This window comes from Pterocles gutturalis, unplaced genomic scaffold (assembly GCF_000699245.1).
Source record: "Pterocles gutturalis isolate BGI_N339 unplaced genomic scaffold, ASM69924v1 scaffold44907, whole genome shotgun sequence".
Classification (NCBI taxonomy): Eukaryota; Metazoa; Chordata; class Aves; order Pterocliformes; family Pteroclidae; genus Pterocles; species Pterocles gutturalis.
This window is the reverse complement of record NW_010114415.1, coordinates 1-22,067: the sequence shown is the minus strand read 5'-3', so window position 1 is coordinate 22,067 and position 22,067 is coordinate 1. Positions and strand designations below refer to the sequence as shown.

Genomic DNA, 22,067 nt, shown 5'->3' with positions numbered 1-22,067 from the left:
AGCCAAGCAAAACCATCCTTTTTGAATCCTGCTTCCATTTTCTCCTCTTGAAAAACAAATAAAAACTAATTTTTAACTGTTTTAAACAACTCAACATGCACTGTAACTGCAGTGTCCCTCCCTCCAACCATGAGAAATGCGATTTAATGGTTAATAAATGGTCCCAAAATCTGGATTGTTCTTATGCAAACAGAGTTAGTTTTCCCAAAAGAGGCGTTGCTAAAAGAACACAACTGACAGCACCATCACAAAATTAAGATTACTGGGTTCAAAATTTAAGCTTGAATTTTTTTTTCCCTAGTTCTGTTAAACACTGGGGAAACCCTGCAATATTTTAAAAAATAAGTGTTTACCATACCTCTCCCTCCCCCTGCCCTCCCAACACCTGAGACTTTCCTTGCTGAGAAGCCATCATCCATGTTCTGTGAACTAACCCACTTTTTTTTTTTTAATTTTTAATTTTTTTGACAGCCTGAATGGCAGACTCCTTATTTACTAGAAAGACATTAAGTTCCTTGGAAGCTTTGTGTTTACAGAACTAACCCTTTCTAGCTGGTACACTGAGTTTCTTTTGCTACTCCTTGTATTATCTTACATACTTATGGGAGAATGCTTTCTGAATCAGATTCTTTTTAGCTCTTAAAACAGTTGCAGCATTTGAAACCCCACAATACAAGTTTTCATTCCAAAGTTTTGGTTTAATTTATGAACCCAGACGAGGTCTTTTCCTTGGAGATGTCTCCTCCTCTTCATCATCATCTTCATCATCAGGATAATCCACAAGGCCAACTAAACTTCCCTGCCAATTTAAAAAAAAAAAAAAAAGAAAATATCACACTGGAAAAATTACCCAGGAATGTGGAATTTTGCTACATAGTCCGCAGCCAACTGGTCCAGGACACACAAGCCTGCAGAAGGTTTCCTCATGATTCCCTTTTCATTCAAAGACCCATTTGTCTTGAGAATGTTTTTGAACTTCAAGGTTAAAAAAAATACTGGAACTTCCTTGCTCCTCTGAATCTGGCCTCAAAATTATTATTTCATCTGGTTAAAAACACTTCTTAATTCCCTGATGGGGGGACACGAGCATAAGTCAGAAAAAAATAATCTCCTATGTATATCACATAGAGGAGCACCTGCACAGTTACAGCTAAGGCATGGGAGCAGTTAAATTAGGCAGATGATGCGAGATTAAACTGTGCCCACCAGGTTACCAACAGACTCCACTCCCACCTAATACTTCCTTAAACCTTCCCCAAAACTAGTAAGGGTTTAACTAGACAGGGCTTTGCATGAATTTATATGTAAGACACCCTACCAAGAGACTAACGCTAACCGTAACGCATTGCAACTGGTAAAGGCTCATAATACCGCTTCGCTGTCCAAGTGAGGACAGTGGCTTTTGTACAAGTTCTCCCACCTTGGTGGCTGTCACCGCTGCGGTCAGGGTTGCGTTCTTGGAAGAGGAACCGTTGGAGCTTGCTGGTGATGTCTGAGCTGCCACAGATTTACTGTTTGCACCGTTTGCACCATTGGCTGCACTGGCTGAGTGGGAAAAAGTGAATTTGAATCCCCCGGCTGAAGTCCTTTTTGGAAGATTCTCTTTGTCTTCACTCTCCTTAGCTGAGGGACAAAATATTTCATACTTAAGCATTGTCTGTACACCACAGAGTACAATCCACATCACAGCATAATCACAGGGCAAAAGCTGCCTTTTTAAAATGTTAATTCAGTTTAAATCACCAGCTCCCCTCCTGACCTCATGCAAAACATGCCAGCATTCATAGAGATAACGGCACAGGTGCTCACTCAGTGCACACAAATACATATAAAGTTTTGCTTTTGAATGTCATTTGCAACTAGATGCACACTTGGAGTAATTTCACTCATTATTTTAATCCTAAACTAGCTTGTAAAGACATGTTAGTAACTCATTACTGAATTACATGGAGTACCCTTCCTCCTGCTTACGATAGAGACCAAAAGCAACCGGTTTGTTCACATGATAACTCCACTTATCTGCCATAGAGCAGTTCAGTGCTGACAAGCTGACACTGAATAAATACCTTTTTTATTTTCCATAAATTTTTCATAGCTATCTGGAAAATCATCCTCCTGCTTTGACTTCTCAACTGGAGGTACAACAGCTTCACCTTCTTCCTCTTCATCTTCATTGAACCACATTTCCTCATCCTCCTCTAAGGCTCTTGCATCTCTGCGAAATCTATTGCTACGCAATATAGATGGAACACTGTAAGAGACACAGGACAAGCGATTCAGGGTTTTGCCTGCAGTTTCAGCCTCAGCCATGATCAGAAACGGCTTCTCATGCTTTAGAATGAATCCAGCACATTTGAGAAGGCAGCCCAGCTCTGTCCCCGGTTCTACCGTCAACATTAGCTTCACCAAAGCCCCAGCTGACAATACGTCAGACTGAATCCTAACTCTGAATAACAGAAGAAGATTCTGCTCTTCATAAGCTGGGAGTTTTCTGAATGTAACATTTAATATACTGACAAATATGAACTGTACTACAGCAGGCCACAAGGAAAGCCAATTGGGGGTCTACTCTAATTGAAGAAGTTTTTCCACATGAATGAAAACCAACCCCAATCCCAGCCTTCTTTTTCTGTCCTCTAAGAAAGAAAAAAAAACCCAAACAACCTGCAGTAAGAAGAGACTACCCAGTGGCATTCAATAAAAGCCTCAGACTACATAAACTAGGTTGTACCTGTTCAGTTTCTGGTTCTGTCGGTCTTTTTCTTGCTCGTATTTTGTCTTCAATCCCTTGAATGTCTGAACATATTCGATAGATTCAAGTGCATTATAGAAGTTTTCAACTATATGTGCAATAAGGGACTTAATATCTTCCTGCATAAGAACAAAACAGTATTTCAGTCTCCTATATTAACACGCAGAAGTTCATAAAGCTTTAGAGTTCAGTTTTAGAAGGTACTGACTCATTGTCTAGAGTCAAAACATGATTGTAAAGAATGAATGTGAAGTCATCAGATTTTTCTTTAATTAAATTTTACATAGACTTACACATAAATAGAGCCGACACTCACTCTGTGATGGGACAATCAAGTAAAACAAGCACGAAGCAGTTTACTGGCTCCTTTCTGTTTGGATATCTATGGGATTTTTAATTTGTGATTTTAAATAGTAATACGCTACTTCAAGGGAAAGATTTACATTTTGTATTTCTACCTGAGATGCCACATACATGTAAGAGCTGAAGAAGCTGCTGAACTTACCACTCTGATGAATTCAAACAGTTCAATCACAGCAGAGTTGAGCAGATTGTACCTAGTTCCGTTATCCAACAGAGCATTTATAACGGGTTCAAACAGGTTTCCCTTGGTGATATAACGGTTATAAAATTCATCTTTTAGGCCAATTATCCTCCTCATAAAGCGAAGAGCACCTATATGAAGAAAGAAATGCAAGAATTGAATAGCTACATGCCAGGGTTCCAATCTGCTTCTCTTGGGAAGAACTGAAAAAACCTGATGTTACTGAGGGGAAGATGCACCCCCAAACCAAGAGTGTTAAAAGCACTTTCTGAAAGTTCAGAAGAAATGGTTGCTGCCAGGTAACCTTTCTTTCATTCTTTGGCTTTCCTGGGTATTTGAATGTGATCAGAGTCTGTTAATTTCTTTGTTAAACACAGCAGCAATAAACTTCAGTACATGTGAAGTTAAATTAGCTCATTACTGAGCTCTTCTATGTTCACCTCCCAGAACCAGCCTCCCTCTACTTTTTAAATACCACAGTTCACAAAATTTCATTCACTGTCCAGAAAGAGCACTAGATTTATGATGTTATTAAGAAATGACAGTATTTCCATTTAAATGAGATAAGACAGCTGATCACAAATGATCCCTCTACTGTTATAAAAACTTGAAAGGATCACTGTGGACTTCAAAAGATACAATTCTTCTCCCTTCATAAACTGCATTGGTCTATATTAACAGACATCTGCTACCTTTTTTTTTCAAAATGACTCAACAGCTAGTCTGTAAAAAATAGGAAACTAACAAGAATTTTGGATTTAAGTTACTCTTGTACTCATACACATTCCACACAGAACAGAGAAAAGCCTCAAAGGAAATCACAACAGCTCCATACTTACACAAGGCCAGAAACGTGTGTTTTGAATTCATCAAGACCAGTACTCTTCTTAGCAAATCTTTGTTCATAATGTAATTCTTGATGTGATACGTGTGGTGTTCCACACAAAAAGTAAGCAGCTCCAAAATTAAGGCAAGTAGCTGTGCCGTTTGATAATTATCTACAAGAAAAATTAATGCCTTGAGTTATACCAAAAAACTAAAAATAGTACTGTCATGCACCAAATCATCACCAAGCTCAGCTGCTATCACAGTTCCCAACATGTGTTTACAGGCACACTGGATTGCTTCAGGAAGTGGGATACTGGGTCAGAACAAAACACCACCACAAATTTGGCTTTTTTTTTTTCTTTTTTTTTTCAGTCACAAAAATCACCCAGAATTGGCAGTGGGGCTCCTTCCAGGATCAGACTAACTGGTAGGTAGTTAAAAGAAGAAAGACCATCAGACCTGTATTCATGTGAACCTGATTAGCAATGTCTTTGTGTAATGCTCAGAAAAGAAGCCTGCACAGAAAAATCCAAACTGTAAAAACTCAGCTATGTCTCTAATACCTATTTTGCTAAAAATTATTGAAACTTTCAGTAGCAAGACTGACTTGGGGAAAAAAAAGTGAAACCCAGTAACTGAAAAGCAGATGGAAGTGTTATTCAGCTTCCTGTTGTCTCAAGTGAAGCAAAGCACCTACATCTATTTCAATAAAAAGTATGCGCATATGTGACTTTCTTTTTTTTAAAATAAAACCACCATACAAAGGATACAAGACAAGTTTCAAAACTCAAGGTCAACTAAAACTTACCAGGACAAATTGTATTACTCTTAGCAGACCCAACTACTGCATCTGGTAAACAGAAAATAAAAATGAAAATCATAAAATATTTTGCAAAGCCCTGTAAATATTTAAAAGATGGGGATAAACAATCAATTCTACCATCTCTTCAAACTTTTCATCAAGTCACGTTTCTGTTAGCTACAGGGAAATAAACACAGCCAGAATGCATGCCAATGAGATTTCTATATCCAATTTACACTACAAAGTTTCAAATTCAACTAGGTGAAAATTCATAATCTAATACTTATGAATATTATTCCTGCCCAGACTAAAAGAAAGTGCCCATTCCAAATTTTTCAAATAATATTATGAGTACTACATATATTCTCCGAGTTTTACTTTTGTATAAAATGCATAAAACATTTATTTTTTTGACTTCACACTTAATATGAGAAGATGGGGAAAATGAAAGGAGTGTTTTCACCAAATACATACTGGTTTAATTTAATCTCTTGAAAGAATGCTCAGAAATAAGTCTGACTCAAGAGGCTGTAATGATGTTAAATTTCTGTTTGTAAAGCATTGCATGCAAACTAGTGACTGTTATTTGCATGCACCAAACAGCGATTTACAATTCTTCTACTGTTACCAGGAAAAATTTAAAAAGAAACAAGATAAAGGAATTCCAACTTGTATTTCTTTGAAGAGATTTGTTTCAGCATTTCTACACTGCAGCCAAGTGAAAACTAGTTTTCAGAGTGAATCACCCAAGGACACCTGATGCTGGAATCATGTAACCACCGATGAATTACCACAGCATTTTTGTAAACTTTTAGAAAAAAGTACCTGTGAACTAAAGACACTCTCTGCTTTACAGCAAATATTCTTTAAAATTATACTAGTAAAACTAGTATACAATTAACAGTACATATTCTACCAAGCACAGCAGAAAGATATGTTATCATTCAAAGCTGCCAGAAAGGGCTATTTAAAATTCTCCCCAAAGAACCCCATCACTGGGGGAACAACAGTTTTCAGCAAGCCTATTCCCAGCTGGCATCCCAGGCTTATCACTGTTACCAGGACTGTAAGTCACTTGAAAACATTACAAGAGTTAAAGGGGGGAAAAAAAAAAAATTAACATTACCTTTTTCACATTTATCTTCTGATGTATTAGCCAGAAGTGGTGCGGTAAGAACATGCATACAATGGTTGTAGAAGAAATTGAGAAATTCACTTTTTTCTGTTTTCTAAAACAAACAGAACTTCATTAAATGCTGACATTTGTACAGAACCTTTTCAATAAGAGTAGTAACATAAACAGCCTACAAAGAATACTATGGACTCCTTCAGGTCTGCCTGGATCTTTTTGGTTGGGCTTGCAACACTGTCTTCACTCAAGGAAGATACATTCCTTTATTTTGGGAAAAGTGAGACATCAAACCAACCTAGCTATTGCCAAACAAATCCCCACCGCAGATGCAAATATATACTGAAAATACATCAATGACTCAAAGTACTTGACAAAATTTGCTTAAACCATTTTGAAATGCAGCAATTTTCTCCATAACATCCTTCAAATATTTTTACACTAAAGTATCATCTGTCCCATTTCACTACATTCTATATAATGTATGTTTATCAATATATGAGTAAGATTACAGTGTGTTTTCTTACATGGAGTATGCACCAGATTACAAATACACTGTACTTTGGTTTGGATTCAGAATCTCATCAAGTTTTAAAGTAAATTTCTACAAATTTCCTATTCTTACTTTGACATCTAAACACACACGCACAATCTGGAATTCAAGAATATAAATAAATCATTCAGCATGACACTACTTTGGTGAAGTTGCATTTACTGTGCCATTGGCATTAAAGCATTGATTTGGTTTCACACAGTCTCTGCTGGACGCTATTCTTTCAGTATTTATCATCCAGCTACCAGGAGTTATGACCAGACTCGTGCTATTTCACTGAAGCACAGGACTGCCGGGTTTAATAAATACTTGCACAATGCCACATACACAAACCTTTTATTATAAAAAGTTAAGGGAAATTTTACCGTATTTTTTAGCTTGTTTAAATTCAGTAGCAGACCACACACAACACTCGAAAAAAAAATATATTTTTTTTTAATCCTCTGACCACAGTAACAGTACCAGGTATCAGGTTTTTAACTTTGCTGAGACAGTAAAGCGTCTTTACCCCGTTGTCTTTTCTTACATTAGCTGTGGCCAACATATTCTCTGGATCTATTAGAGTTCGCAAAAGCCCCATTAACTGAACAGCTCCCCCAAGCTCAGGATCAGTATCGCAGATCATCTGCTCAATGACTACGTTGATGAGGAGAATATCCTGCAAAAAAAACCCGAACAAACCAACCACAAAATAATTAGACAAGTTTCCAAGTTTCAACAGTGGAATAATTTCCGTAGTTAATATACTAGGTTTCCTTTTTTTTTTAATGTAAGTTAAATGGAGAAATTGAGAATTGCATTTAGACACTGGAGTTCTGTCAAGCACAACCCTCCTCACCTAAAATAATTTTTAGGCAGACCTACTGTAAACACACGGAATACCAACATGCTCAGAAATTTCTGTTATCTTAAATCTACTTTTTCTTATGTTTCTAGTATCTACGTTTTTGGGCTAAGTCTATCTCAAATTCTGGAGAGGTTTGTTTTGCTAGAATGTTTTGGTTTTTTTTCCTGTTTGCTCTAAAACTAGTATATTCAACAAACTCCAAAACACTTTAACTTACATCGTCACTCTGCTGGGCCTCTTGCATGACAAATTCTCGGACCATGGATGGACTAAATTCTACTAGATAAGAAAATATATCTGTAGCAGCAGACCTAACTTGCAGATCATCCATTCCCTAATAAAAGAAGAGATCAATTTATTAGAGTAAATCAAGTTTGGTATTTATTATCAAGTAAAGCAGCAAAGAATAGGGAGCTGAAAATTTTGAGAACATTTTATTCCAAAAGTTTTAATGAGAGACACAGTAATACAGTTGCAGAAAAAAAAAATAAAACAGCAAAAATTTTCCCCACTATTTTCCTCCTTTAGAAAGAACGCAAGGCTTTATGTGAATATGATAGCCCAAATTTACGCAGGAAATATTTATATGGTGCTACTTGCTAGAACACCTAAGACACCAATATTCTGTACCTGTTATCCACAGTTAATTGATTTTGTACAGAAGAACCGACTGTACAAATAAATTTGTACAAAAGTTTCTGTATTCATAGTCAACAACAATGAATAATTTTCCTTAAGGTATGTGATTTTCTCTTATAACTGTACAATTTCTAAGCCTAAAATATGAATTAACAGGAAACATTTGGACTAGTCTAGCCCTGGAAAAGAATAATAAGATTAGGATTCATCTAATCTCTGAATATCTATATGACTCTTATGTTTCCATAACAGTCTATGTCCTTTGGTAATTTCACAGGTTGTTACTCTAGAATATAAACCCCCTTGAATTTATAGTTTCTGTGTAACGACAGCACTGTCATATGAATTGCAACAGTCAGGCAGCAACAGCTGCTTTAAGCAAAGAAATGAAAAAAATATGTTTACACATTGCTGATTAAGAGAGATTAGTCTGCTTTATACCTCTGAAAAGAAAGGATTACATGATCTTTCAGATAGGAACAAGCTAACAGTTTTAAGATTATCTAAAAATACTTCTTTGGCACTGTTTCAACAATAACAGAAAAAAACAACCAAGCTACCACATGAAAAAGAGTCTCTTTCCATTTTTACACTACATTGCCAAACGGACTGCATTTACCACAGGCTTCTCCATCACACAAAGTAAAAATAATAATAGCAATAACATCAGGCTACTTCAGAAAACTGTGACATTTTTTGGATTCTGAACGTTATACGAACGTCAGAACAAAGCTGTCCAATCAAACTTACAAAAAGGTGTCTAGCAGATCTGAAAAACTGGTTAAATGGCTGTGATTTTTTAAACTTAATTAAAAGCAGCTTTAAGCTTTCACTTACCATTACAATTTCAAGAGCTGGAAGAATTCCCAACTTTGCCAAAGTTTTGAAAAATGCATCTCTGTTCTGAGGTTGTAGCGTCTGAGAAAATGCGCAGAATTCCTTGAAAAAGTTAACCTATCGTATAGGAAAAAATAATTGAAGCTCTATTTGATTCAGAAAACTCTCTGAAAGTAGGAAACTCTTACAGTCTGTATCAGTTTGTACACTGACTGGTATGTGCCTTCCTAGAAAACAGTATTATTCTAGTACTCTATCCTCCAACAACATCAACAAAGGAAAGTAAAAACAAAATAAAAAAAATTAAGAGGTTGAAATTTACCTCAGAAAGAAACAGCCACCTTGTAGCTATCTTATGACAGCACATGAAGGATTTACACTCCTGTCTGGCATGCCTTTTGTTTGAAAGAACAAAGATGCTTCCCTTGTTGAAAGCAAGATTTTAACAAGGCAATCTAAGCTGATAAACATACTCAAGGATAAATAATGTTTGTTATATATTAAGGGACTACTGGTAATCCTCAATCATAGGACTTAAAAGATCTTTTAGAATGAGCAAAGTACAGTGAAAAAAGCAGTGTTGATATAACAAATGTAAGTGCTCTGGTATACTGAAGAGTACTTGGAAGAAAGGATACCTTTAAGTCTAGGATGTCAGCTTAGTGCCAGTACTTTCTCAACAATAAAATAATTATTTAGAACAAATAAATTAGAGCTTACCTTGCAATAAGTATTTTTCTAGTGAGTACAAAAACGAACACTGAGCTACACTGGAAATTATTCTAGGGTTACAGACATACCTCAATGACTGCGGAACTAGCAGAACAGTTTCACTATTTCTTCTTAATCTCTCTAGTTTAAAGCATTCAAAGCACCACCAAGACCAGAGACTTACCAATTCACATCGTTTATCATCATCTGTAGCTTCATCTGTTAATTGTGCAAAAACTTCAGACAAAAATTTCTCGTCTTCCTGCGTAACACATAAGAAGAATATGACTTACACAATGCCTCTTGAAACATCAGTCTTTATGGGATCCCACTCTGTAGAAAGTCAAACTTAATTTAAGCTTAACCACGATGCTTAATTACAAACAAAAAACCCATGCAATAGCAGATTTGGTAGATACAGGGTTTTTTTTCTCCACACCTACACTATTTTATCACAAAAAAGGGAAATGCAGGAGGATCAGTTCCGTTGTACTGTTTCAGTACCCATTCTGTGCAGCAGACGCAGGCCCATGAGACCAGAGCCGTCCGTTAAGCTGAGTACAGGTGAGGATTCCTGAAGTTGCTTTCTGAACAACCAGTCTCTAAAGAACATGTCATGTCCTTTCCTCCTCTGCCATGCCACCCTCTGTGCTTTGCAGCTCCACCCTTCCCCCCACGCTCACTGTATGATTTGTCACACACCCCACGCATCAAAATTACCAAAAATGCCAGTCTTTGTTCCAGGCTCCCTTCCTGCACCTTGCATGGAACCTTCCAGGGATGCAGCCTGTACACGTTTATCCCAGAAACTGTCAATCGAGGTACGATTCTTACCACACTGCATCTACATCGTTCACACTGCACTGTTACCACTGCACAAGTATCAGTTACCCTACTTCAACCTGCAGCACTGAAAACATGTTGTCGGTCCACCTATGCAAGGGTGAATAGATTAACAGTTTGCAGGAAGTTCAGCTTTTCCTATCTGGAAAACTTTTTTGTGTATTTTCACATTCAGATCCTCTGCTACCAAGACACATTTATTTTTCAGTATATATAGGACAACATTTCACTTCTTGTGAAGCATTTCAGTTACACCATTGCTCAAGAGGTACAAGAAAACCAGCGTGAATATCATCATCTCTCAACTGTTTGGGCATTTCCTGCCCTCTCTGTACATGGATTTCTCTGCACACCTTCACATGGAAGAGAGTGTTGGCATTCTCCCAAATCAAATGTCTCTGTTACCTTTCAAATACAATAGAAATCTGAAAGAAAATAGTAACATTATGCTACAGCATTGCAAAATTATGTACCACTGTACTGATGCAAACATTACTTATGCATTGAACAAACATGAATGGAATAGCAGCAGGCCAATAAATATATATAAACATTACATTGCACAAAGTAGAGGGTGCTTCCTTCTCTGTTTTTCTGTGTGCCATCGCTATAATCTATGTGCTTTATTAGGCTAACGTAATATAGAATTTTGACAGATACAGGAATGTCAGCCAAAGGCTCACATTATTTTTTTTCCTGAAAATTTTAAGACATGGGGAAAGAAGTGCTTTACAAACAAATGAAACCTGGAATTAACATCACAGACAGTGCAACATACACAGACTCAATAGTTTATTCTAAGCTTTCCTGACTTTAATAGCTTAATTAAGCCTGTTAAAAAAAAAAAAAAAGTACCACAATCAACAGCAGATAGGCTAGAAAATCCCCACTACAGAGCACTGGGCAAGAGAAAGACCCCTTGTGTGTACAAAGCTGCTGCACAGTGTAGTCCTGATGCCCAAAACCACAGGATGGATCTGGGTTTGTTTTCCATGCTCATTCATTTCCCATGTGGCTGCCCTTCATTGATAGCAACATCAGGATCTACTGCTTCCTGGCACGTAGCAAGGAGCTTTACTGCCGTAGCAAACACAATCTGTTACTCCTACAAACCGCAATCTCTGAGGGAGCTTTGCCAGACTTCTCATGTGTTCACCAAACCCAAAGAAGCTTTAGAGTTCTTGTGCCACAACAAAAAGCTGATTTACACTAGGGGACTGCAAAAACAGTCCTGAACCTGAGGCCCATACGACCATGTAATTTTCCTCAAGCGTGCTATCAATAACGTCACTTCCATGTGTGCTCTTTTCTTAGTTTGTAAGTCTCAAGGAAGGTCAAATGATGTAGGCATCAACATTATTTCCAAATCATCATGCATGTCTCAATTACATTCTTTAAAACACACAGGCAAACCTATGTGCCATGTACTCTCTCTGCTACGGCAAAGACGGCAGTGACTGAAAGTAACAAAGAACTGTCAGAGGATTTCAGAACCTTCTTCAAAGAGCACTAGAGGTAATAGGAAATAGTTTTCTGTTTAGGCACAATTAAATATTCAGTACAGTAAAACTTAAATTAAAAATAACAAACTTCACAGAGTTAAAAACTGCTACAAAGAAACAGGACTGTGTCCTCAGGAGAATGATACTGAATTTATTTTTAGTTTTAGAAAAGTAATATATGCAAAAGAATAAAAAGGGAAATATTTTTTAACACAAAGTCATAAATTTTGCAAGTGGGATTTACTTTTTAGTTTCTTTCTGCTATTCAAACAGAAGAAAGAAGCCCAAAAGCTCATCAGTGCAATTTTCTGCAATTCTTTAGTTTTGACTTTTTCTTCCAGCCCTCTATTGCATACTTTAGAAAGAGTCCTTAAGGCAATGTTATTCTTCCTGTGCCTCTCTCTTCTCACAATTTTAACTACCCTCCTTTTCTCCTTAATACAGCTTCCTATTTCACTGAGACTATCCACACTCAAAACCTAAGAGGTTGGTCACATTCTGTTCTACACAAATGTACCATTTCCCTAAAGACATGGATCATAAACAGAATAAAACAACTTTGGTACCCATTAGTTTGCACAACAAAATATGAACCGAAAATATCCAAGATGTCAAGAAACGCACACACAGCTCTTTACCAAGGCTCTTTCCATGGTCCAGCTTGGTTGCCACACCCGAATACTTTTAAGCCTGCTTCTGACTACAACACATTGGTTATTTGTTATTAATTTTGAGTATCAGTATGAAGAAAAAAAACCAACTCGTGACTAATTTTATACTACAACACGAACATCTGAAATTAGTACCATAAAGTAATATGACAGGAATGGTTCTGAACATGCTCTTTTGAATCACAGATTCAGAATTTGTTATGAAGACATCACAAGCATCCCTGACATAAAAGACAAAAAGTTGCTTGTTCCCTAAATATCTATACAAAACCAGCTCAAAACATGTATTTTGCTTGTGAATCAAGGAAAAGAAGCTTTAACTGTTTACAATCCATTAAAAATATTAATATACTCACCTGAAATCTAACATTTTAAAAATAAAACAAGGTATCAGAAATAAGGACAAGCATTCAAAACATTATGCCACTGAAAGCATGTATGACTAACTTACACAGTGTTAAAGATCTGTCATCAATTTCAAAACTACAGCTAGAGGTATCTATACATAATCCATCTATACCATATTAAAAACCACTTACCTGCAACATACTGACAATCTCAACTTTGTTGAAGAAAATAAAGGAAGTGAGGGTAGAAAGAAAATTCTCTTCAAAAACAGATGGTGTTGGCAAGATGATGTCCTGAATATACTGTACCCTGTAAGTCTGGTGGATTTTTTGCCTGAGTTCAGAGTCTGTTATAGGAATAACCTCCTTAAATTTTGCTGTTTTGGTCAAGAACTCCCTGTGTCGTTTTGGCTGAGCCAAAGAAGGATCATACTCGAGGCATCCAACAACATCCATAATACACTCATCAGAAAACATCACCTCAAACAGAGTTGCTTTGTTGAGGAACAAAATTCCTCTAATAATTTCATACAAATGATGTAAGCCTTCGGTGTTCTCTAAATTCTCGCAGACTTGGAAAAGCTGTAATAGTTTTTTAATATAGCCTTCATTTTCCAAGGCCAGCGCTAGCTTTTCTCTACGGATAGGTGAGGAGAGAACAGAGGTAACTAGGTCAGCAATCTCTTCAAGTTTGTTGAGTTCACAAGTAGGAAGGTCGATCAAAGGACTACTTTCAGGCATTTCTTCTATGTGTTCCTCTTCTGACTCAATGAGGTCCTGTGTGACTTCCACGGAAGGATCCTTACCTTGAACCTAAGAAGAGAGCGTGCAATTACTGTTTCATCCCAAAACATATATAAAAATAATCCAGCCAATAACTGAAATAAGATGTGCTCAAGCACTTTTATACCTTCAGCTGCCTCATCAGCTCAGCTGCAATTTAAAACCTGGACTATTTATTAGTCACATATACTTGCGGTCACTAGGATGGGTTCCTTTCAACAACAGTACTTCAGAACTGGCTGACAAGACATTATACCCCAAAACACGCTAAGGTTAGGAATGCATCTAAATTGCCTAGTTCCTTCAAAGGGAACTGCTATGAAATCAGAGTTCTATGTTTCTTTAGTTAACAGCTATACACTGCATCATTTCAGTATCTGACAAGGTTATGATAAATTCCAACATGAAAGCCCAGCTTTCTTCTTTTAAGCACGTGTAGGTGCAATTCCATTGACTTGTTAGTTCCAGAGTTGAAAATGTAAAATCTAAACTGTGTCATGATAAAACAATGAAGATCCAAAGATCCATAAGACACAGATGACTTAAGTCTTGATGGGAAAAAAAAAAAAATCACTGATTTTTGAGCTCATACAGCAGTGCCTCTATCTCTCACAGTGAAAGATCTAGCTCCTTATGCCTTACAACACATTTTCAGTTCCACCACACTCCAACAAGCCAGCTTCCTAAGGCCGCCTGGGAGAACAACAATTAGAATGTGGTATTCTGGCATTCCCCTTTTTAATTAACCGCCCCCCCAAAAAAAACCCCCTAAAATGCCTAGCACCTGAGTTTCATCATTACATTGATTTTTCAAAAGCATGAAATTCAATTCTGAAAGCAACAAATAGTGGCAGCTTAAGATATTGCACAGAAAATGATGAACATGTAGTTATTTTACAAGTAGTTTTAAAAATTGCAGCACAAATACACGAAGTCGCAGAACACACACTGAAACACCTGGAAGAAACAGAATATTTAAAGTTAACTGCACCTGGCAGATTTTTTCCCAAATTTCATCACAGCCAGCTTTTTCTTGAAAACTCAGTGCTAAATCATAGTTTTCTGCTTCTGACCAAACAATCAGGGTGTCCTGTTTAAGACAAAACCAAAAAAATAATTGCTTCTGAAACAGGTCTACAATGCATATTAATCTGTATTCCATTAAGTCATATGTCTAAAGAAGAAATAACTTATTTAAAGTTACACTTGACAAAAAAGAATGTAAGACACTAAAATATGAAATCACCTGTTCTGCTCTAAGAACACCACCTTTCTTTTTTGCTATTTTGTGACTACTACCATACATATGATATTTTTAAATATTTTTTTCATATCCAAAACACTTATAATGGCATTTTTCTGCAACATATTTCTGAGCCAACAGTCTTGAAAAGGCAATGCACACATTGTAGGAGATTAAGAAAACCTGCAATATAACAATTTAAATATTTTCATATTTAATAAAGTAGAAAAAAAACCCCAAGATTACAGTGTTTCCTCCTCAGAAAGGCTTTAATACAGCCTTAGCAATGTGCGAAATAATGCCTAACCAATGTTAAAATACTATTTTCTTAATTAAAAGACATACAGCCCAAATAATATAAAAGTCACAAGTACTTACTAAAGCTACAAACATCTTGCCGACAGGTATTTTTATTTGAGCAAGTTTTTTCTCCTCTGTTAACATTTCCTCTACCAATCCAATTTGTGCACTTGCACAGTGTACCTGGAAGATGTACTGGAATTTCTGAATAGACTAAAAAGGTTTTTTTATGAGTTTTCATTAGGACACTTGCTGCTGTACTGTAAGGAATGAAAGCCTGTTCTTCAACATTCAAATATACAGTTCAGCATCCTACAGTAAACTCATCTTCACCTTAAAATGTTCAAACCGAGCTCCTCTCTGCTAACTCTGCAGTACATTTGATAAGCTCCAGCAAAACAGTTCAACATTCTGCCAAGTTTGTTGACTTCATGAACCGTTATCACACCTTATTTTTTTTTAAACACTAGCAAGCCCTTGCTTAACAGTCAATAAACTAATTTACTTCCCACATTTACAGAGGTCAATATCCACCGCACAATTTATCAAGACTTTACCTTATGCATCACTTTTATTGGAAACAAAATATTCAAAGTGACACCTCTAAGCTTAGCAATCAAACCCAAACAAATATCTGACTGGCTTACAGATACCCAACATACTTGATGAATCTTCAGGGGCACCAAGAAACAGATGCTGTCATTGCCTCCTCACATCTTTACCCCAAAAGTAGTTCTTGGTTCCCTTTGTGCACCTAATTACACAAAACAATGAACCTGACAGATTACTCTCTAGAAGGTGTTCACTGTGCTAATCCATGACATGGCATCATACAACAACTATCTGGTCACCATCCTTCATATAGCCGCCAAAGACAGAGTGACAAAAACACAATTAATTCCAAGTGATCATTGCTGCTCTTGAACCTACTGTCTGAGCCACTATTCATTAATCCTTTTTTGATCAAAGTCAAGTTTGTTTAGATGCTTAAACAGGTCAGGGAGCACTCACAAGTATTTCCACGGGTAGATGGGAGGGGACTAACGTTTGGAATAGGAATGCTGATGAGCAGCTGGCATGGCACAGCAGGTAAATTCTTCCATCAGCACAGCTACCTGAAAGATACCCTCTGTCTCAACAAATACAACTTATCAGCTGCCACAGTTATCACTCTGGAACATAAATGAAAATCAGCATCGCTGATATGGCATTAATTCTTCATTTCTACATTATTCTTAATCTCTCAATCTTCACATGTAGTTGCATGTCTTGGGGGTTTTGTCTTTGCCTTTTTTTTCATTTTAGAAAAAAAAAAAAAGTTTAGCATAACATCTTTTTGTTACAGCAACATTGCTGACAAATGCCTACCACTAGATCAGCTTCCTTCTTCCAAAACATAATCACAGGCCACACTAAACACAACAGCATTCTCACAAGCTCAGAGTTGTGGTTTTGTTTTTTTCCTTTATTTTCACACGTTTCAAGAAAGAAAGAAAGAAAGAAAGAAAACAAAGCTTTCCCTTCCTGGAAAGAACCAAGCTCATTTCACTATTGTTTTCATGCTGCTCACAAGAGTTGTTTGTTTATACTCCAGTGCCCTATATTACACTTGCACTTTTGTCCTACATCACAAATATTAACAGGGAGTCTCCCCTGTTTTGGGGCTCTGATTCACATGTGCAAATGCTACAGCTTCATATAGCTGACACGGTTTTTGCTTACAGCTGTCCACCCTCATCTCTGGCTCATGGACAGCTGAATCTCTATGTTTATAGCGTGCCATTTTAAGGTAAGCAGTTGAACTGGGCTTCAAGTAAAGAAATGAAAAGAAATAATAATTGTTAACTGCAGGCACCGAAAGGTCTGATCAGCTCCCTGATCTAGTTCTCTTTTAGAGACTAAAAAAAAAATTAAAGTATAATTTTATGGCTGTTACAGAACTCAAAATCTGAAATGTTTATCTTGAAACATACTGATGCCCTGACACTCAAAATCAATATGCTTTCAGGTAAGCGAGACTTAGAGGTAACCTCAACGAACAAAGAAGGACACATACATGAAGAAGTCCTACTCATAGCCCAGAACGATTCCAGTAAGAGATATAGTGCAGTAACTTAAATGACTGCATGCATCCATAGAGACAGCACTCAAAAATTTTGTGAGAATTCTCGAATTACTGAACGGTACCCATTTAAATCTGTACCGCCCACACAAAGCCGAAGTTATGTAAGTTTCTCCAAAAATATTTCTGAAAGACTAAAAGACAGTTTCATCAGAAAATAATTGTCCAATACAAATATAAAATCTACTTATCTGGCACACACTTCCTGCATGACCTAAGACAACCCACAAAGACTACAGATATCTTCCAGCTCCTGTGAGACTACCACTCCCACCTTAGATTAGCACCCACATGGTGGTTCGTCGACAAGCAACAGCAATGTTCCTTAACTCACTCAATCACAATATAACACAAATAAGACATTAATTCAGAACAGCAATTTAACCTAAGAGAGTAGTTCAAACCCCTCTTCACTATTGGTACTGTTTTGCACAACGTCTGCTCCTCCACCTCTCCCTGTTCCTGCACCGGACCCTCATCCCCCTCTTACACCAGCACAAGCATGCTGTAAAGCGAACCAGATGAGGGAACACATGCTGATAAAAATTAATCCAGCAAAAAGAGGCATTTCAACTGCATCCGTTCCTACCTGTCACACAGTAACATGAATACTCATGCTGGCATGAGAGGAGTGAAGAAGCGCCCGGGCAACTGCTCATGCTGGCTTTAACAGCACCCCTGGAAACGTGTTAAATCTCAGCCTCAAGTAACTCCAATTTTGCCTCAAGCAAATTGCTCTGTTTTCATGTGAGTGATGGCAACTCTGTCCAAAAGACAGTATTTGCACACATTCTTCATCTCAGATCTGAAAGCAGACAGAGTGCACCTAAAGGAGAGTTAACATCAGAAGGCAGTGTTCACAGGAAGGATTTCTGTAGCAGTTTAAAGTCCTATAGCCATGCACCAGAAAAGTGCCACCCTTGCAACTGAGATGGAAGAACAAAGCACACCAACGGATCCATCCATTTTCTTACTGAAGGCACTGGCTCTTCTGCTGGTTTTGCCAGGGAACACTAACCTCAGGCAGAGGGTGGAACAACAAATGGGTGTGTTAACAACTTTTTAAACTGCTCCTGTTAGAGCCTCCAGAATTCAGCTGACCCTGCCCTTTGGCCAATCTGGCGTGTCCAGTATGTAATTCTCCATTGCATCAACGGAATTAAGAGATTCTTTTATGTTGTATGCTGAGCAGCCTGGCATTTACGTCTAATCTAAGTCCTATTTTTCTTGAGAAAGGTCATGATTATAGTATGCCTAACACCTTGACAGAACCGAATTCTGCACAAAAGCTGGCAACCACAAACACGATTCAAAAAGACAGAAAACAGGCCTCTGCTGCTTACAGCTAGTCAATAGCTACAGTACTACTGAGCACAAACAGTGTAATATTAGGAATCACAGACTGATGCACAGCAACTAAAAATCAGCTGCTTTTCTTTTTCCACAGAATGTTGCTATGCAAATCCCAATTTAAGTGATAGCTATCCTGTAAGTCCATTCAAGTAATCTACATGAAGACACGCGTGCAGGCAGGGCATGCTTCCTTTCCATCAAGTTGCACCATCACACAGCTTTCCCCAAACCCAAGATGATCAGCATCTTAACAAACATCTACAACTGAACTCTGTCAAGTGGAAGAGAGTGCTCTCTTCCATGCTGCCATTCACCTACAAGCACCTGGGCAAATGAGTACAGCCACCAAGTCTTCAGGCTACCTACGTAACAGACTCCCAACACTCAAGCAAGGACACCGAGGAAAGACCACCTCTCTCCATTTTCTGGTTAACGATAATATTTGGCCTAAATCTTTCCAGGATCTGCTCCTGAGATGCCCAGGTTTGAATACTACAATCTTTTAGAGGTGCGACTGAAATCTCATGAACTGAGAAGCATAGGAATGCTACATTAAGGTCTGCTCTTTGCTACTCTATTCAGAAGGAAGTACACAAAACTTGAGGGCAAACCTCTGTCAACAAAAAGTCGTATGACTTCAGGGATTAGCCAAACCAAGAACCTGTCTCTGGAAATCATCGATCATTATACCTCTTCAAAGAAAAACCCAAACCCAAACCAAGGTTCTTCAAAAGAGTGAACAGTGAAGCAATTGCTTTTAGCCATGAGGACACATAAGTACTAGAATCAGTAATTAGAAGACAACCAAAATAAACCTCAGCCCAGATTTTTCAAACTGACAACCTACAAAGACTTCCACAAGAAAAATTACAACAAAAGCTACTTAAGTCACTTGAAATTTTGCTACCCATTAAGCAAAGAAGATTTTCAAATAATCAGTTGTATGCAGTTTCAGAAAACAGGCTTCAAAGGAAGCAATTTAAAACTCAGCAGCATCATTATCTGCATTTGTATTTCATTCTGTATTAGTCTCCTCTACTAAACAGGAAGCAGTTCAAGGCTCTTGACTTTCAGAACCCAGCAGAGCTCTACAAAGACCATCCTCCTTCCTCAGCATGGCCCGCCCAAGGAAAGCCTACGGCTATCATTCACCTGACGAAAACCACCAATATCTAGTAAGTGACAAGTGGAAACCACAGAAAACAAAGCCTTCCGAAAAGCTAAGCCTCAGACTCCAACTTGCTCCGAAGCTAAAGACAGCCAATCTATGCTCACAAACGACATGAAAGTCTCCTCAAATTCTCATAACAACTTGTCATCTTTCGACTGAAAAGAAAAAATCAAATCAAACAAAATCATTGAAGATTTGTCTCTTCATGATTTAGGAAGCACAAAACTACCGTCTCCTAGTGCGGAAACACTTCTGGATACCATCATGATGTAGAGCAGTATACAGCACTGAAAAACTGTACTGTAGAACAAAGAAACAGTCAGAAAATAAAAAAACAACCAATAATAACCATGAGAACAATGTAGGCACAGACACCTAAAATTAATGCAGAGAAAGGAAAATGCAATAAAAGTAATAAAGCTGAAGAAATTTATTAAGCTAGGTTTTTGTTGTTTTTTTTTTTCTCCAGTGGATTAAACAAAAATAACCTATCAACATAGCTCCCAGCTGTTTTACTTCTTTGTTTTGTAGAAAGCTTATCCCCAGGAAAGGCATCTGTGCAAGCAAGTCTCACCATGGCTAGTCACTTTACTTAGGACAGCAGAAGTTTTCAAGGCTTAAAAAAAACCCTAAACAGCAACAATGAGTAAGTCCCACAAAGACGAACTCCTTCACGTCATTTCCAGAAAAATAACTTGAGAAGTAAATACACTGTAACAGAGCTGGCCAATATTTTGTCTTCCTAATCTAGCAATTACTTCATACAGCCTGGGATGGGAAACAAAAGTTACACATATGTGTTGCTAACTATTTTTCTTATAATGAGTTCAATATTTCTCCAAATTGCATATATTTTCTTCAAAGTCCGAAGTCTAAAAGACTTTTTAGCAGACCCACGTTTTAATTTCTAGAATGCAAAGTATTATAGCACCTACATGCTTCTAAGCAAGTTTTTCACCTCTATGAAAAAACACCATTGATGTCATGCTGCTTTCTTTTTTTTTCTGAAAAATGCAATTACTTGGAGCATAAAACAACTCCTCAGTATCAGTAATCAGAAAAAATAAAACCTAGCAATACTTGCCTGCTGTTTTTGATATGCGGTATTTGGATTTATCTTCGATTCTAACAGTAGTGAACCTGAAAAAGTATGGAGAGATATTTACTGAGCTTAACAAAATAAACATCTCCATGCATCTTACAACCACCCATGTGCCAGCCAACATATGCTCCATTTAATCCACATTTTACAGGAAGTCCAGGAGAACCATCTTCTTTAAACATAATTCCCTAAAATAACCCAGGTAAAACAAAATTCAACAGAAATATCTGTATTAAAATATACTTTTCTAATTCAGACTGAAATTCTCCACAGCACTGTCTTTTCTCCCGAAACCTGGTGCAACAACTAGCTTGTTTAAGGGCGAATTAGCAAACCGACAGAAATTTGCACCCGGTAATGTGCGGCTCAGCATAAAAATGTTTTTGCCCACAGAAGCCATGTGGGCTACTTGCTTTTATTCCTTCAACCGTCCTTCAGAAGTGAATCATCTAGATACTATAAACCCAGGGACTTTATCTTGTGTATGCAAGTGGTGTATGTATCCAGGCAACAGCTCCAGAGTAATTTATACCAGTCTTAGGCGGTTTATTTAGCACATTAGCACCTGTTGGCTGACAAAGTGGCCAGCGTGTACCCTTCCCTCTCCAAAAGAGACCCTTAAGGTGACTTTAAAGTGCAATAAAACACAAGGAACGCCACACCACACGAATGCAATCAGTGAATTTCTGGGGGGAAAAAAAAGAAAATAATCAAATTTGTATAATCGCAAGAAGAAGAGGAGAAAAGCACTTCAAAAGCGAACAGAATTATTCCGAAAGCAAGCACTATGTTGTCACACGTAACAACTTCATCTCTATTCAGTCAAAAGCCATACGGCCGGCACGGGCAGGTACAAGGGGGGAAGTCTTGGGCCACGGCGGTAAACGCTGCTGGGGTTTATCAGCGGAAGAAACTCAGAAAGGAGCCGCTAGCGAAAAGAAAGGGAAAAAATAACAATCCTCTGGGGTCTTCCCCGATAAAGGCGGGG

General features: G+C 37.6%; 1 protein-coding gene across 1 annotated transcript; it reads right to left on the bottom strand.

Annotated features, from left to right (window-relative positions):
- Positions 1-464: 464 nt before the first annotated feature.
- On the bottom strand, positions 465-22,007 carry SMEK2 (SMEK homolog 2, suppressor of mek1 (Dictyostelium); the record flags this gene model as incomplete). The annotated part of the gene is made up of 17 exons (XM_010074808.1): positions 465-799; positions 1,421-1,623; positions 2,067-2,251; positions 2,732-2,871; positions 3,258-3,427; positions 4,136-4,294; positions 4,933-4,974; positions 6,053-6,155; positions 7,135-7,266; positions 7,673-7,789; positions 8,932-9,048; positions 9,827-9,904; positions 13,198-13,818; positions 14,780-14,878; positions 21,062-21,117; positions 21,180-21,267; positions 21,915-22,007. Coding segments are annotated over 17 exons (2,499 nt in total), but the record flags the coding sequence as incomplete, so codon positions are not given.
- Positions 22,008-22,067: the final 60 nt, after the last annotated feature.